Raw genomic sequence first — 14,738 nt, 5'->3', positions numbered from 1 at the left:
TGGATTTGCTGGTTGCTAGTGATATTGAACATTTTTCAAATATTTATTGGCCATTTGTGTTTCTTTTGAGAACTGTCTGTTGAGGTCTTTTGCCCATTTCTTAACTGGATTGATTGTTTTGTTTTTGAGTTTGAGTTTTTGATATATTCCAGATGTTAACCTTTTGGTGGGTAGGTACCTTGCAAATATTTTTTTTCCATTCTGTTGGATGTCTGTTCACTCTGTTGTCTCCTTTACTATGCAAAAGCTTCTGAGTTTGATATAGTCTGACTTGTCTAGTGTTGCTTTTGTTGCCTGTGTTTTGGGGGTCTTATTCAAGAGGTCATCACCTATACCAGTCTTGAGGTATGACCACTACATTTTCTTCCAGCAACTTCATCATTTCAGGTCTTAAATTGATCTGTCTTGAGTCGATTTTTGTATATTTCAAGGAGTAGGGCTCTAATTTCATTCTTCCACATACATCCTTTCAGTTTTTTCCAGCACCGCTTATTTAAGAGATTATCCTTTCTCCAATGTGTGGTCTAGGCACTTTGGTCAAAAATCAGTTGGCTGTGTGTATGTGGGTTAATTTCTGGCCTCTATTCTATTCCATTGATCTCTGTGTCAGTTTTTATGCCAGTACTATACTGTTTTAATTGCTATAGCTTTGTAGTATGCTTTGAAGTCAAGTATTGTGATACCGCCAGCTTGATTTTTTTTTTTAAATTATGGATGTTTTGTGATTCCATTTGAATTTTATGATTATTCTAATTCTGTAATGAATGCCATTGGTATTTTGATAGATATTGCATTGAATCTATAGATTCTTTTTTTGTTTGTTTGTTTAAGATTTATTTATTTACTTGAAAGTCAGAGTTATACACAGAGAGAAGGAGAAGCAGAGAAAGAGATGGCCGCAACAGCTGGAGCTGTGCCAATCTGAAGCCAGGAGCCAGGAGCTTCGTCCAGGTCTCCCATGCGGGTGCAGGGGCCCCAAGGACTTGATCCATCTTCTATTGCATTCCCAGGCCATAGCAGAGCTGGATCAGAAATGGAACACCCATATGGGATGCCAGCACTGCAGTCGGTGGCTTTACCAGCAATGCCACAACTCTGGCCCCAGAATCTATAGATTCTTTCTTTAGGTAGTATAGACGTTTTAATGATATTGCTGCTTCTGATCCAGGAGCAAGGAATATCTTTCCATTTTTTGTGCCTTGATGATTTCTTTCATCAATGTTTTATATTTTCATGGTAGAGATCTTTCACTTATTTGATTAAATTTATTCCTAAACATTGGAATTTTTTTTTTTTTGTGCTTGGCTATTGTGAATGGGATTTCTTTTTCTGTGAGTTCATCATTAGCATAGAAAAAGCTACTTTTTAAATGTTTATTTTGTAACCTGCAACTTAATTGAATTGGCTTATCAGTTTAACAGCTTTCTGGTGGAGTCGTTAGGTTTTTCCATATATAACATCATATGGATATTTTTACTTCTCCCTTTCCAATTTTGATGTACTTTATTTCTTTCTCCTACCTAACTGCTTTTGCTAGCATTTCCAGTACTATGTTGAATAAGAGGGATGAAATTAGATGTCCTTGTCTTGTTGCAAATCTGAGAGGAAGTGATTTAAGCTTTTCCACATTCAGTGTATCAGTTGTTGGTTTGTATGATATTAGCTGTTGGTTTGTCCTATATAGCATTTATAATTTTGAGGTATCTTCCTTCTATATCCAATTTTTAGAGCATATTTATCATGAAGGATTGTTGAATCTCATCAAATGCCTTCTCCCCATCTATTGAAATGACCATATGGTTTTTGTTCTTCATTCTGTTGATGTGATTTATGACATTTATTGATTTGTAAGTGTGAATCACCTTTGCTTTTCTGGGATAAATCCCACTTGATTGTGATTTATGATCATTTTTATGTGGTTTTGAATTCAGTTTCCTGAGAATTTTTGCATTTATATTCATCAAGGATATAGGGCTGTAGTTTTCATGTTGTGTCTTTGTTGGGTTTTGGTATCAGAATGATGCTGGATTCATAAAGAGAGTTTGGAAGAGTTCCATCCTATTCATGTTTTTGGAATAGTTTGAAAAGTATAAGTTGCTTCCTCTTTAAATGTTTAGAATTCAGTAGTAAAGCCTGGACTTTTCCTTGATTGTAAAATTAATTACTGTTTCAATTTCACTGCTTGTTATTGATCTGTTTAGATTTTCTGTATCTTCTAGATTTAATCTTGGTGGGTTACATGTATCCAGGAATTTATCAGTTTCTTCAAGATTTCCTAGTTTGTTAGCTTATAGTTTTTCATAGTTTCTTATGATCCTTTCTATTTTAGTGGTGTCAGTTGTAAAGTCTCCTTTTATATTTGTAATTTGACTTACTTGAGTTTTTTCTCCTTCATCTTTGTTAGTCTGGCTAAAAGTTTATCTTGTTTATCTTCTCAAAAAACCACCTTTGCTTGGTTGATCATTTGTAATTTCTTTTCATTTTGGTTTCATTTATTTCTTCTCTGATCCTTATTATTTCTCACCTCCTGGTAATTTGGGGCTTGGTTTGTTCTTGTTTATCAAAGTCTTTGAGATGCATCTTTAGATCATTCATTTCTCTTTTTCTAATGTAAACACTTAATTCTATAAACTTCCCTCTTAATATTGCTTCTGCTGTATCCCTCAGGTTTTGATATGTCATGTTTTCATTTTCATTTATTTCAAGAAAGTTGTTGATTTCAGTGATTTCAGTGACCCATTTATCATGCAGCATGTCTGACTTCCATGTATTTAGAATGTGCGATTGTTCTTGTTGATTTCTAGTTTTATTCCTTTGCAGTCTGAAAACACACATGGTGTGATTTCAACCTTTCTAAAGTTATTGAGGCTTGATTTATGGCCTAATAAAAACTGTACCTTAAAAAATGTTCCCTGTGCTGATGAGAATGTGTATTCTGTAGCTGTGGGTGAAATGGTCTGTAAATGTCTGTTAGATCCATTTTCTCAACAGTATTATTCAACTCCAATATGTCTTTGTTGAATTTTGGTCGGGATGATCTGTCCATTGCTGAGAGTTGGGTGTTGAAGTCACCCACCATTATTGTGTTCAAGTCTGTCTCTCCATCTAGGTCTAAAAGTATTTGCAATATATAGCCAGGTGTTCTTGTATTGGAGCATATATATTATGATTTTTATAGCTTCTTGCTGAATTAATCCTTTTATCAAAATATAATGTCCTTCTTTGTATCTTTTTAGAGTTTTTGATTTCAAGCCTGTTTTATGTATATGAGGATCACTATTCTTGCTCATTTTTGGTTTCAGTTTGCATGGTGTATCTTTTCCCACTCATTCAGTTTAAGTCTTTCCAGCAACTTTATGAAGTAAGTTTCTTGTAGGCAGCATATAGTGGGGGTCTTAGATTTTTATCCATTCAGCCAACCTAAATGTGTTGGTTTGGAAATTTAATCCATTTGCATTCAAGGTTAGTATTGACAGATAATAACTAACACCTGTCATCTCATTGATTAGCTGCTGATCATACCTATTCTGTTAGTGAATTTGTTAGAGTGATGTGTTTTCATGGTTACTTCTAACACAGGACTCCTTTGAGAATTTCTTGTAAGGTTAGTCCGGTGCTAGTGAATTCTCTCAGTTTTTGCTTATCTGGGAAATACCTTATTTATGCTTCACTTCTAAAGGATAGCTTTTTGGGATAAAATATTGCTGGTTAGAAGTTCTGGCCTAGTCATGGAAAGCCAAGACGCTGTGGCAAAAATGACCTAAATGAACGATCTCTTGCAAGTGAGATCCCAGCAGAAAGAACGGGCCATCAAAGAAGGAGGTACCTTTCTCTAAAGGAAGGAGAGAACTTCCACTTTGATTATGGTCTTGTCTAAGATCAGAGTTGGTGAACTTGGCAGCTCATGACAAGAGCCTCAGGTGGTTACTGACATCATAAATAAGAGTGTCAATTGTTAAATCAACAACGGGAGTCACTGTGCACCTACTCCCCATGTAGGATCTCTGTCCTTAATGTGTTGCACTATGCGAATTAACAGTAAAACTACTACTCAAACAGTACTCTATACTTTGTCTCTGTGGGTACAGTCTGTTGAAATCTTTACTTAGTGGCCAGCACCATGGCTCAATAGGCTAATCCTCCACCTGCGGCGCCTGCACACCGGGTTCTAGACGTGGTTGGGGCGCCAGATTCTGTCCCGGTTGCTCCTCTTCCAGTCCAGCTCTCTGCTGTGGCCTGGGAATGCAGTGGAGGATAGCCCAAGTGCTTGGGCCCTGAACCCGCATTGGAGACCAGGAGGAAGCACCTGGCTCCTGGCTTCAGATTGCACAGCGCGCCGGCCATATAGTGACTATTTGGGGAGTGAACCAATGGAAGGAAGACCTTTCTCTCTGTCTCTCTCTGTCTAACTCTGCCTGTCAAAAAAAAAAAAAGTAAGAGAGAGAAATCTTTATTTAATATATAATAAGTTGATCTTCTGTATATAAAGATAATTGAAAATGAATCTTGATGAAGAATGGGATGGGAGAATGAGTGGGAGATGTGGTTATGGGGGGAAAAGCCGCTATAATCCAAAAGTTATACTTTGGAAATTTATATTTATTCAATAAAAGTTTAAAAAAAAAAAAGAAAAGAAAAAGAAGTTCTGGCATATAGGGTTTCTGTTGAGAAGTCTGTTAATCCAGCTGGTTTTCCTTTATATGTGACTTGAGGCTTTTATCTTACTGTCTTTAGGTTTCTCTCCTTATCCTTAACTCTTTTCTTTTTTTTTAAGATTTATTATTTATTTGAAAGGCAGAGTTCCAGAGAGGCAGAGACGGAGAGAGAGAGAAGTCTTCATCTGCTGGTTCACTCCCCAAATGGCTGCAACAGCCAGAGCTGAGCTGATCCAAAGCCAGGAGCCAGGAGCTTCTTCTGGGTCTCCCACGTGGGTGCAGGGGCCCAAGGTCCTGGGCCATCTTCTACTGCTTTCCCAGGCCAGAGCAGAGAGCCGGATCAGAAATAGGACAGCTAGTCCCTCATCTTCTATTCTTTAAAATAATTTGAGGATTGGCATTAGTCTTTAAATGTTTGTTTGAATTCCCCACTGAAGCCATCTGGTTCTGGGCGTAGGAGTTCTTTGGTTATTGATTCAGTCTCCTTGGTGGTTATGTCTGTTCAGATTTTCTCTTTCTTTGTGATTCAGTCTTGGTAGGTTGTATGTTTTTAGAAATTTTCCATTTCTCCTAGGATATAGAATTTGCTGGTAAATATTCACTCAGAGCAATCTCTTGTGATCCTTTACTTATTTCTGTGGCATCAATTGCAACGTCTTCTCTTTCAGCTCTGATTTTGGTTGAGTCTTTTGTCTTTCCTAGCCTTGCTAACTACCACATTTTGTTGATCTCTTTAAAAAGAAAACCCTTGCTTTTCATGGATTTTTGTCGGTATTTTTCTGTTACCAATTTCATTGATTTCTGCTCTAATCTGTTTAGTTCCTTTCTTCTAGTGACTTTGCATTTAGTTTGTCCTGTTCCCATTTCCTTGCAATGTAACATTAAGTTGTTGATTTGAGATCGTTTAAATTTTTAAATGTGTGTTTTATTACTACACTTCCCTCTTTTTTCTGCTTTTGCTACATCCCATAACTTTTGGTATGTGGTAGTATTGTTTTTATCTCAAGATGTTTGCTAATTGCCCTTTTGATTTCATAACTGATGCATTGGTTGTTCACTAATTTGGGGTTTTCAGTTTTCCTTTTGCTAGTGATTTCAAGTTTCATTCCATTGTGCCTGTAAAAAAATACTTAGCATGATTTCAATATTGCTAAAGGAGAATCGTCTAAGTGTGATTGAGGAGAATGTATATTTTACCATTTGTTGTGTGAAGAGTTCCCTGTATGTCTGTCAGGCTTCACCATTCTACCATGTTGTTCAAGTCCTCTGTATCCTAATGGATTTGTCAGCTGTCAATCATTGAATGTGGCGTTAAAACCCCCTACTATTATTGTGTCTCTGTTTCTGCCTTCTATTCTGTCAGTGTTTGCCTCATATATTTGGGTGCTTTGCTGTTAGGTGCATGCATATTTATAATTGCTGAATCTCCCTAGTAAATTGACCTTTATTATTATTGTTGTTATTATTATTATTATTACTCATTTAATGTCTATTTTGCCTGATTTGAATATGGCTACCTTTGCTCCCTTTTGGATAGTATTTTTATGGGACATCTATTTCCAAAGCTGCAGCCTGTGTGTGTCTTTATATGTACATCAGGTGTCTGACAGCGTATAACTAGTGTTGTTTTTCTTGGTGGTGGTGGTGTTTTCCTACAGTTGCTATCTCTTCTTAGAAATGAGTTTAATTTTTTCTGTCTTATCATTTTGCCCCTATTTCGCTACCTTGGTTTTGTTGCATTGATTTGTGTGTGTGTGTGTGTGTGGAACTATGCCTTGACTTTCGTCTTACTTCCTTTTGTGTTTCTTTTGTGGGTATTTTCTTTGTGATTGCCATGGGAATTTCATAAAACAATGTGTAACAATCTGTTTTAAAGTTATAAGAGCTCAACTTGAATTGCATGCAAAAATCTTGCTCCTTTATTTTTCCCCCAACACACACTTTATGTTATCAATGTCATAAATTACATCATGTTACGATTTGCTTCCATTAACAGTTTATAGTTATGCTGTATCTTTTAAATTTTATACAAGGATTAACAGTGGTTTATGTACCACCATTCCAGCATTACAGAATTCAATACTTGTCCATATATTTGAAGAAAGCTTTATCTTTTTGTATGCTTTCATGTGCTATCTGGTGTCCACTTTACTCAATTCGAAAAACTCCCTTTACCTTGGAAGGTATATTTAGTGGTGATGAACTCCCTTGGTCTTTCTTATCTATGCAGGTCTATTTATTCTTTGCTTACGAAGAAGAGATTGGCCAGATATAGTATTCTTTGCCAGCAGTTCTTTTCTTACAACACTTTGAATATATCATCCCACTCTCTCCTGACGTGTGCTGTCTCTGCTAAGAAACCTGCTCAGGAGTCAGAGCTGTGGTGTAGCGGGTAAAGCCGCCGCCTGCAGTGCCAGCATCCCATATGGGCCCCGGTTCAAGTCCCAGCTGCTCCACTTCCGTTCCAGCTCTCTGCTATGGCCTGGGAAAGCAGTACAAGATGGCTCAAGTCCTTGGGTCCCTGCATCCACGTGGGAGACCCAGAAGAAGCTCCTGGCTCCTGGCTTTGGATCATCACAGCTCCAGCTGTTGAGGCCAAATGGGGAGTGAACCAGCAGATGGAAGACCTTTCTCTACCTCTCTGTCTCTCTCTGTGTAACTCTGACTCTCAAATATATAAATAAATAAATCTTAAATAAAAAGGAAAAAAAAGCTCAATCTTTTAGAAGTTCCGTTTTATAAAATGAGTCACTTTCCTCATGTTGTTGCTTTTAACATTTTTCTTTATATTTGATAACTGACAATTTGATTTTAATGGGTTTCCATATGGGGCCTCTTTAGGTTCATCCTTGTTGTAGTCCTGTTAACTTCTTGAATTTGTTTTATTTATTTATTTTTTTTTATTTTTATTTTTTTTGACAGGCAGAGTGGACAGCGAGAGAGAGAGACAGAGAGAAAGGTCTTCCTTTTGCCGTTGGTTCACCCTCCAATGGCCGCCGCGGTCGGCGCGCTGCGGCCGGCGCACCGCGCTGATCCGGTGGCAGGAGCCAGGAGCCAGGTGCTTTTCCTGGTCTCCCATGGGGTGCAGGGCCCAAGCACCTGGGCCATCCTCCACTGCACTCCCTGGCCACAGCAGAGAGCTGGCCTGGAAGAGGGGCAACCGGGACAGAATCCGGCGCCCCAACCGGGACTAGAACCCGGTGTGCCGGCGCCGCTAGGCGGAGGATTAGCCTAGTGAGCCGCGGCGCCGGCCTAACTTCTTGAATTTGAATGTCTGTTTTCTTCCTCAGATTTGGGAAGTTTTTCACTATTGTTTCTTCAAATAAGCTCTCTATCTTTTTGCCTTTTCTCACTCTCTTTATCATCTGAGACCTCCACAATGAGTGTATTGGTCTTTCAGATGGTTAACCAGTAAGTCCCTTAGTGTGCTTCACTTTTCTTTCTTCTTTTTTCTTTCAAACCCTCTACTAATTTCAAATGACACGTCTTCAACTTTACTCATCCCTTCTTCCCCTTGATCAAGGCTGCTGTTAAATAACCCCAGCAAATGTCTCCATCAAGTTATTCTGTTCTTCAGCTCTAGAATGTCTGATTCTTGATTAATTTTTGTCTATTGATATTCTCATCTTGATTGTACATGGTTTTTCCAATTTTAATTGACTGTCCCTCTAGGTGTTCTCTTGTAGCACGTGAATGTAGTGTACTTCTCTGAGGTGATCATTATTAATTCTTTGCCAAGTAATTCCTACTTCTCCATTTCTTTAGGGTCAGATCTGGTAGATATACATAATTTGTTCCTTTGATTTGGCCATCTTTACTTGTTTCTTTGTATGTTACTCTGGGGATAGCTTTTGTGCATTTGGGGGGGAAAAAGTCACTTCTCCCAGTCTTTACAGATGAGCCTTGTAAAGAGTAAGATCTTCACCCATCAGCGTGGTTAGATTCTGGGGGCTTCTCAGACCTTGTCTGGGATACACTTTGAGCATTTTCCTGTGATTCCCCAATTCCAGAGGCTTCCCAGCTCCTTTTCCAGGAGCTTGTAAAGTCCTGCTTCTCCTGTGGTGCCAGCCTGAGTACCACAGGTTCTGCAGCACCACCGAATTCTCTTCTGTTCTCAGCAGCCTCTGGGTACCCAGACTGTGCTGGTCACCACCAGTGCTCTGAGTCAGGTGAGAGAGAAGCTGGCTGCTTGGGCAGCCCCCATTGGACATACATATTCCAAGCCATTGTCCTCCTCCTGATGAGGAAGCTTTGAGTCTGGTGTTAACTCACTATCATGTGTCAGCATCAGGGAAGTCTGTCAGGTATGAAATTAATGAGCATTTAGTACCCATTTTAATGTGACTCTTATTTCCTGGAAGCCCATGACTTTACTGATTTTGCAGTTCTCAAAAAGGCTTTTTGTAACATATATTGTTAAGTCAGTGTCTCGATGGGGAATAGAATCTCAGACTTTCTATTCCATCATCTTGCTGATGTCCCTCCAAGTGTTCCTTCTTAAATGATTGACATATGGTAAGGGTTTTAGTGGTTGGGCATTTAAGAACTAAGGAAATTTAGAATTATCCAAATGGTTGAAAATTCTGTTTCTCTTGACTCATTCATCAATAAGAAAATGTTTGCATTGCTTAGAAGTAAGAAACATCAGACTCTAGAATTATATACCCATGCAAACTCTGAATTTGATGTTTTCATCATTATTTCAGCTTAATGTTTTTATGACTGCTGATTTGTACAACCACATAGCATGAATCATTGTGCAATCCTGGGGCCAGTGTTGTAGCATAGCAGGTAAAGCTGCTATCTCTGATGCCAGCATCCCATACGGGCTCCATTTCAAGTCCTGGCTGCTCCACTTCCAATCCAGCTCTTGGGGAAAAGCAGCAGAAGATGGCCCAAATGCTGGTGCCCCTGCATCCAAGTGGGAGACCTGGAAGAAGCTCCTGGCTCCTGGCCTCAGCCTGGCCCAGCCCTGGCCATTGCACCATCTGGGCAGTAAACCACTGGATGGAAGGTTCTCTTTCTCTCTCTCTTTGTAAATTCTGACTTTCAAATAAATAAATAAATAAATCTTAAAAGAATTATGTAATTCTGCTTCCAAACTGAGAATTCACTTTTCTCTGTATATTTATTTTGTAATTGTATTTTTGTAAAGAACAAAAAACACGAACACTAGATATATTACACTTTAAAAAAAAAAAAAGTATTTATTTGAAAGAGTTCCAGAGAGTGAGGGAGAGACAGAGAGCAATTTTCCATCTGCTGGCTCACTCCTCAGATGACTGCAACAGCCAGGAGCTTCTTCTGGTTCTCCCAGGTGATTGGCAGAGGCCCAAGTACATGGGCTAACTCCAGCTGCTTTCCCCAGGCCATTAGCAGGGAATTGGATAGGAAGAGGAGCAGGCAGGACCTGAACTGGTGCCCATATGTGATGCCAGTGTTGTAGGCACTGCCACTACACTACAGTGCTGGCCTGTCATCTTTGTTCTTTGACACAAGCATTTTCCATGTTTTCCTTTGTAATTGGGCATGTAATAAGCATCCTAACCCATGAACAAGAGGCCGTCAGCAGGATTATACATCTTGCCTGCAGAGCTGTTTCTCTTCTTACTGCCACGCCTAAGAGTATATGACAAGCCAGTTGAAATAACATTTCCTGTGTTTAAAAAATAAATTGTGTCAGGAAGCACAGAGCTGTGATTGAACACTTAAGATAGAACGTAGGACACTACTGTGAAGGCATATTTCCTATAAAAATGTTAGTATTTTAAAATTAACAGCGTCTCCTGAAATGCAGTAAAATAAGCATCAGATTATAATGCAGTTTGAAAATGTTCTCAACATGTGCAGTAACTTGATTCCACGAAGATCAGTTAAAATCCTTAGCTTCATTGTGAAATGACTTCATAACTAGGTTGAAAAGAATTAACAAATCTTGATCAGTGGTCTTTAAACTTTGTCACCATTTATGTTAAACAGAATGTTTCTAAAGAGAGTCATATATTCAGGTTGGGTTTTCTTGTTCTTCTCCATAGCAAATCCTTCACACAATTTTCATTTAAGTTCCAGTTTTACAGGCAATATCATGTCACATGCTTGTTTCATTTGACAGTTACAGTGACCATTGCATTTTTATTTGAGTGTTAAGCAGTGAAATGTTCCTGGGGGCACATTCTGTCTGCTCCAGGTCCTTTTCTTCTTTTGTGTTCTTGTTAGTGAAGTCTTGTTAAGTATTTTGGAGAGAAACATCCATTTGTTAGGTTTAGGGATTATTTTCTCTAACCTCCTGCAGAATGAATTTCAAACTCTGTTCCCTAGAGCAAGGTATTGAGATTTATGAAGAAGCTCAGCAGAGATCTTGACTAGGTGCTAAAAGGTTTTTAACTACTGCAAATTCCACTTTCAGAGGTGGTTTTATAGCATTGAGTTATTCTTAAAAACAATCACACTTAGCTCAGAGAAATCCTGTAGGGTGACGCCATCACTTTTCTAATCTTTCATCTTAGAGAACTTTAGTGTCCTTTCTCTTTCTCTCTGTCATCCTTCTGATTTCTTTCTTTCTTTGTTCATTAAATACCTACTTTACATGAAAAGATCAATTTCTGATACGAAAGAGAGTGTTTTACTGTCAAAAAATTTTGCAGAACAGAAGATGTCAGATACTGCAGATTGAAAAGTCAAAACTCAAATGCAATTATAGAAATATACAGAATATGAATAAACAGAAAACTTCTGCTGCCCTGGGGTGTAGTCCAGGTTAAGCAAGCAGATGAGATCAATCTTTAAATGTATTCAGTACGAGGGCATGGCTGACAAACCAGCCATGTGGTCTAAGTGCTAAAAGGGCTGGTAACAAAAAAGGAGCATCTGTCTTCTCCAGCAGAGGCAGTAAGAAGGTGGACTGACAACTGTGGTCTGGCCACAGTCACACTCTTCTCAACCCAGCTGGTAGGATATTTTCCCTAAGTTAGATTATTTTTCAACATTTAGGAATTGAGATATTTCATGTGAAAATGCTGTCAAAATTGTTATGTCTTCTTGTTAAAAATAAATAAATAAACACACACAGCCACCAGCCTCCCAAAGCCTGCTTTCCCCGGGGGCAGCAGTGAGCTGACGCAGAGTGCCAAGGGCAAGTCGGGCATCCTCTGCTCTCCCCCACTCAACTTCATTTGTCCGTGCTTCTTGCCTTTACCAAAAGGAATTCGAGTGAAATGAGCCCTGCTGCGTATTCATCTCTGATACCGAGTCAGAGATGCTTTAAAATGTTCTTTAAAATGTTCTTTCGCTTTTCCTCTTGTGCTTATACAAAACTGCCTGCGGTTCGACATCCAGCAGCCAGCAGCCAGGGAGACACCTAGAGTGACCTCCCATCCATCTCTCCATCTGTACAGCATGCATACCTTTGCCTCTGGGGCAGGTTGGCAATAAGACGATAGTGGGGCTCTCGGAATGATGGAAAGTCTAGGTTAGGTGCCCTAAGTTACACACCTAAGGTCAGGGCCAATGTAGAACTATCAAGCATTCATCAGAAGTGATGAGTGTAGAAAACAGAAAGCCGAGGTCGGAAGATGAAACAGCCAATCAGCCCATGAAAAGATGCTCAACATCATCAGACATTAGGGAAAGTAACTTTAAGGGCTCCCCAGGAATATCACAGCATGGTGAATGACATCATGGCAGGAATGCATATGAGAGAGAGAACAGTTACATGGCAAGACCCAAAGCTTGAGGGATTCAGGAGCCAGACTTGCTCTTTTACAACAACTCCCTCTCATGCAAGGTAACTCAGCCCATGAGACCAGCATTAATCCCTCCTGAGGGCGATGTCCCCATGAACGAATTACTTTTCACCAAGCCTCTCCTCTGAAAGATGACACCACCTCTCAACATTGCCACACTGAGGACCAAATCTCTGGTGCGTGAACCTTTGCTTGCCTTCCTGGCACTCAGCATCTTCTCTTGGCATCTCAATATGCTGCTCAAGAACTTCCCATTTTCTCTTCACTGCTTCCCATCACATAAAGTAATGGTCAGCCCATCCACCTGTTTTTTTTTTTAATAAAGTTTTATTGAAACACATCCATACTCAATTTGTTTGCACATTGTCTGCGACTGCTTTCATGCTGTGATGGCAGAGGTGAATACTGGCAAGAGAGACTGTGTGGCACACCACCAAACCTAAAATACTTAGTGCCTAGTCCTTTACAGAAAAAAAAAATATTGCTGATCCTTGATGTAAAGGTACATGTGTCTCCTCTGATTGACAAGATCTCCCATGCTCTTGCCTACCCCCCTATTCCTCCCCTATCTCACACCTTCCTGTCTAGACCTGTTCTGTCCTGCCTTCTCGGATCCTCCTTCAGAGCACACCAATTGTCCTGTTGCTGCTGCCACTTCCTACTAATACTCCTTTCCTGCTGCTCGTCAGTTTGTTCACCAAAACTTGAAGCGATTTCTTTCTTTTGTCTTCCTAACACCTGACTTGATTCCAGTTTCTCCCCTGAAGTTATCTTTTTCTTACCTACTTTCTAGAACATTTACAGTTTTTAAAAATTAGCAATAATTATATATCACATTATATTGTGATGTATAGTGTGGAATTTCAATACGTGCATACAGTGTGTGCTGATTAGATCAGAGGAATTAATGTTTCTTCCTCTTTGTCGTTGACCTATGATTAGAACCCCTGCTCTATGCTAATTCTTGATTGAATTTGTGTCATGCAGTTAAGTCCATGGTTATATTCTCCTTGGGTTGCTTTAGCTACAATTACACTGGAGGCTGGTTGAGAAAAATCTTTCTTATATTTATGCTTCTGTAACCTCCTTTTCCAATCCCACCTGGGGTTCAGGGCAGTATATCCAAATATGTCTTCAATCTGTCCACTTCTTTCCTTCTTCCCTCTCACAGATCCAGGTCATTTTATCTTACTTAGACTATTGCAGTTTTACCTTAATTAGTCATTCTATTCTGTTCTTACCCTGCTTTTCTCTGTTTACTACAAAATAGAATAATGTTTTTAAAAATAAATCATCATTTTATTCTATTCCTTAAAAAGCTTCCATGACTTCTGATTGCACATGGAATGAGATTTACCCCATGCTTGGCTTACCATCTTCATCCTCTCCCTCTACCCTTACTCACCATGCTTCACTTCAGATCCCTTCCCAGCCTGTAGCATGTTCTGTGGTGCCTCTTCCTTCTAGAATCATCTTCCATGGATTCTCATAGTTCAATGTGCCAACATCTCTACAAAAGGGTGTCTGCCTCCCCCATAGAATGGCCTGCCATCACACACCCTTGTTTTTCTCTGTCCAGGAAAGTTGGCACAATCTGAAATCCATGTAGATTATGTACTTAGTGAATGATTTATTTTCTGCTTTCTTCCACCATGCAATAGCCACCACGAGAACAGAAATCTTTCTTTCTTTCTTGTCACCATGTCCACAGCCCCTACCTTGAAATTTGGTATGAAGACATTTATAAGTAATTGTTGAAGAAATGAACAAGTGAAAGTACAGTAGGCAAATAATGAATGCTCACTATTTTTTCTTGTTTTTTTTTTTGTTTGTTTGTTTCCATGAAATTTTTTTCTTAAAAAAGTTCTTTATTTTGAATCTAATTTTTACAGGTACTTCTGTTGTGACTGTCAAAGCTTTGGCTGCTGACTCAATTCAGGATAGCATTGAGTACTCAATTTTTAGTGGAAATGAAGATGGAGTTTTCTTCCTGTGCTCCCATTCAGGTAATCTTTATAAGAGCCATATCTTCTGCACCATGTAATGTTACCAAAAATAAATAATCCTGCAAAATGTGAAAGGGATGAATTGTCAGGGATAAGTCATTTTAAAGGTAATCAGAGTTTTTCATGGTAGTGATGAAAAATTATGGAAAATCAAAAACTATTTATGTATTCTCACCAAGAATTCTGTTAGATTGTGCTTATCCTGCTTTTTGAATTTTTAAAGATAAATTCATTTCCACTTATAATTTACCCATCTATTTGCAAAAGTTGGAAATGTAGTAGGGAAATCATTGATATTGAGTTTGAATTCAAAATAAGCTCACATGGCTAGCCTC

General features: G+C 39.0%; 1 protein-coding gene across 1 annotated transcript in view; it reads left to right on the top strand.

Annotated features, from left to right (window-relative positions):
* The window catches only part of DCHS2 (dachsous cadherin-related 2), a 237,902-nt gene that overhangs the window by 189,302 nt on the left and 33,862 nt on the right, over positions 1-14,738 (top strand). The window contains exon 14 of the mRNA XM_089302325.1: positions 14,290-14,403. Within this exon, the coding sequence (XP_089158451.1) occupies positions 14,290-14,403 (114 nt within the window). The remainder of the gene's footprint in view (positions 1-14,289; positions 14,404-14,738) is intronic.

Source organism: Oryctolagus cuniculus, chromosome 8 (assembly GCF_051225735.1).
Source record: "Oryctolagus cuniculus isolate XC-2025 breed Fujian yellow rabbit chromosome 8, ASM5122573v1, whole genome shotgun sequence".
Lineage (NCBI taxonomy): Eukaryota > Metazoa > Chordata > Mammalia > Lagomorpha > Leporidae > Oryctolagus > Oryctolagus cuniculus.
This window is presented reverse-complemented; position numbering and strand designations above follow the sequence as displayed.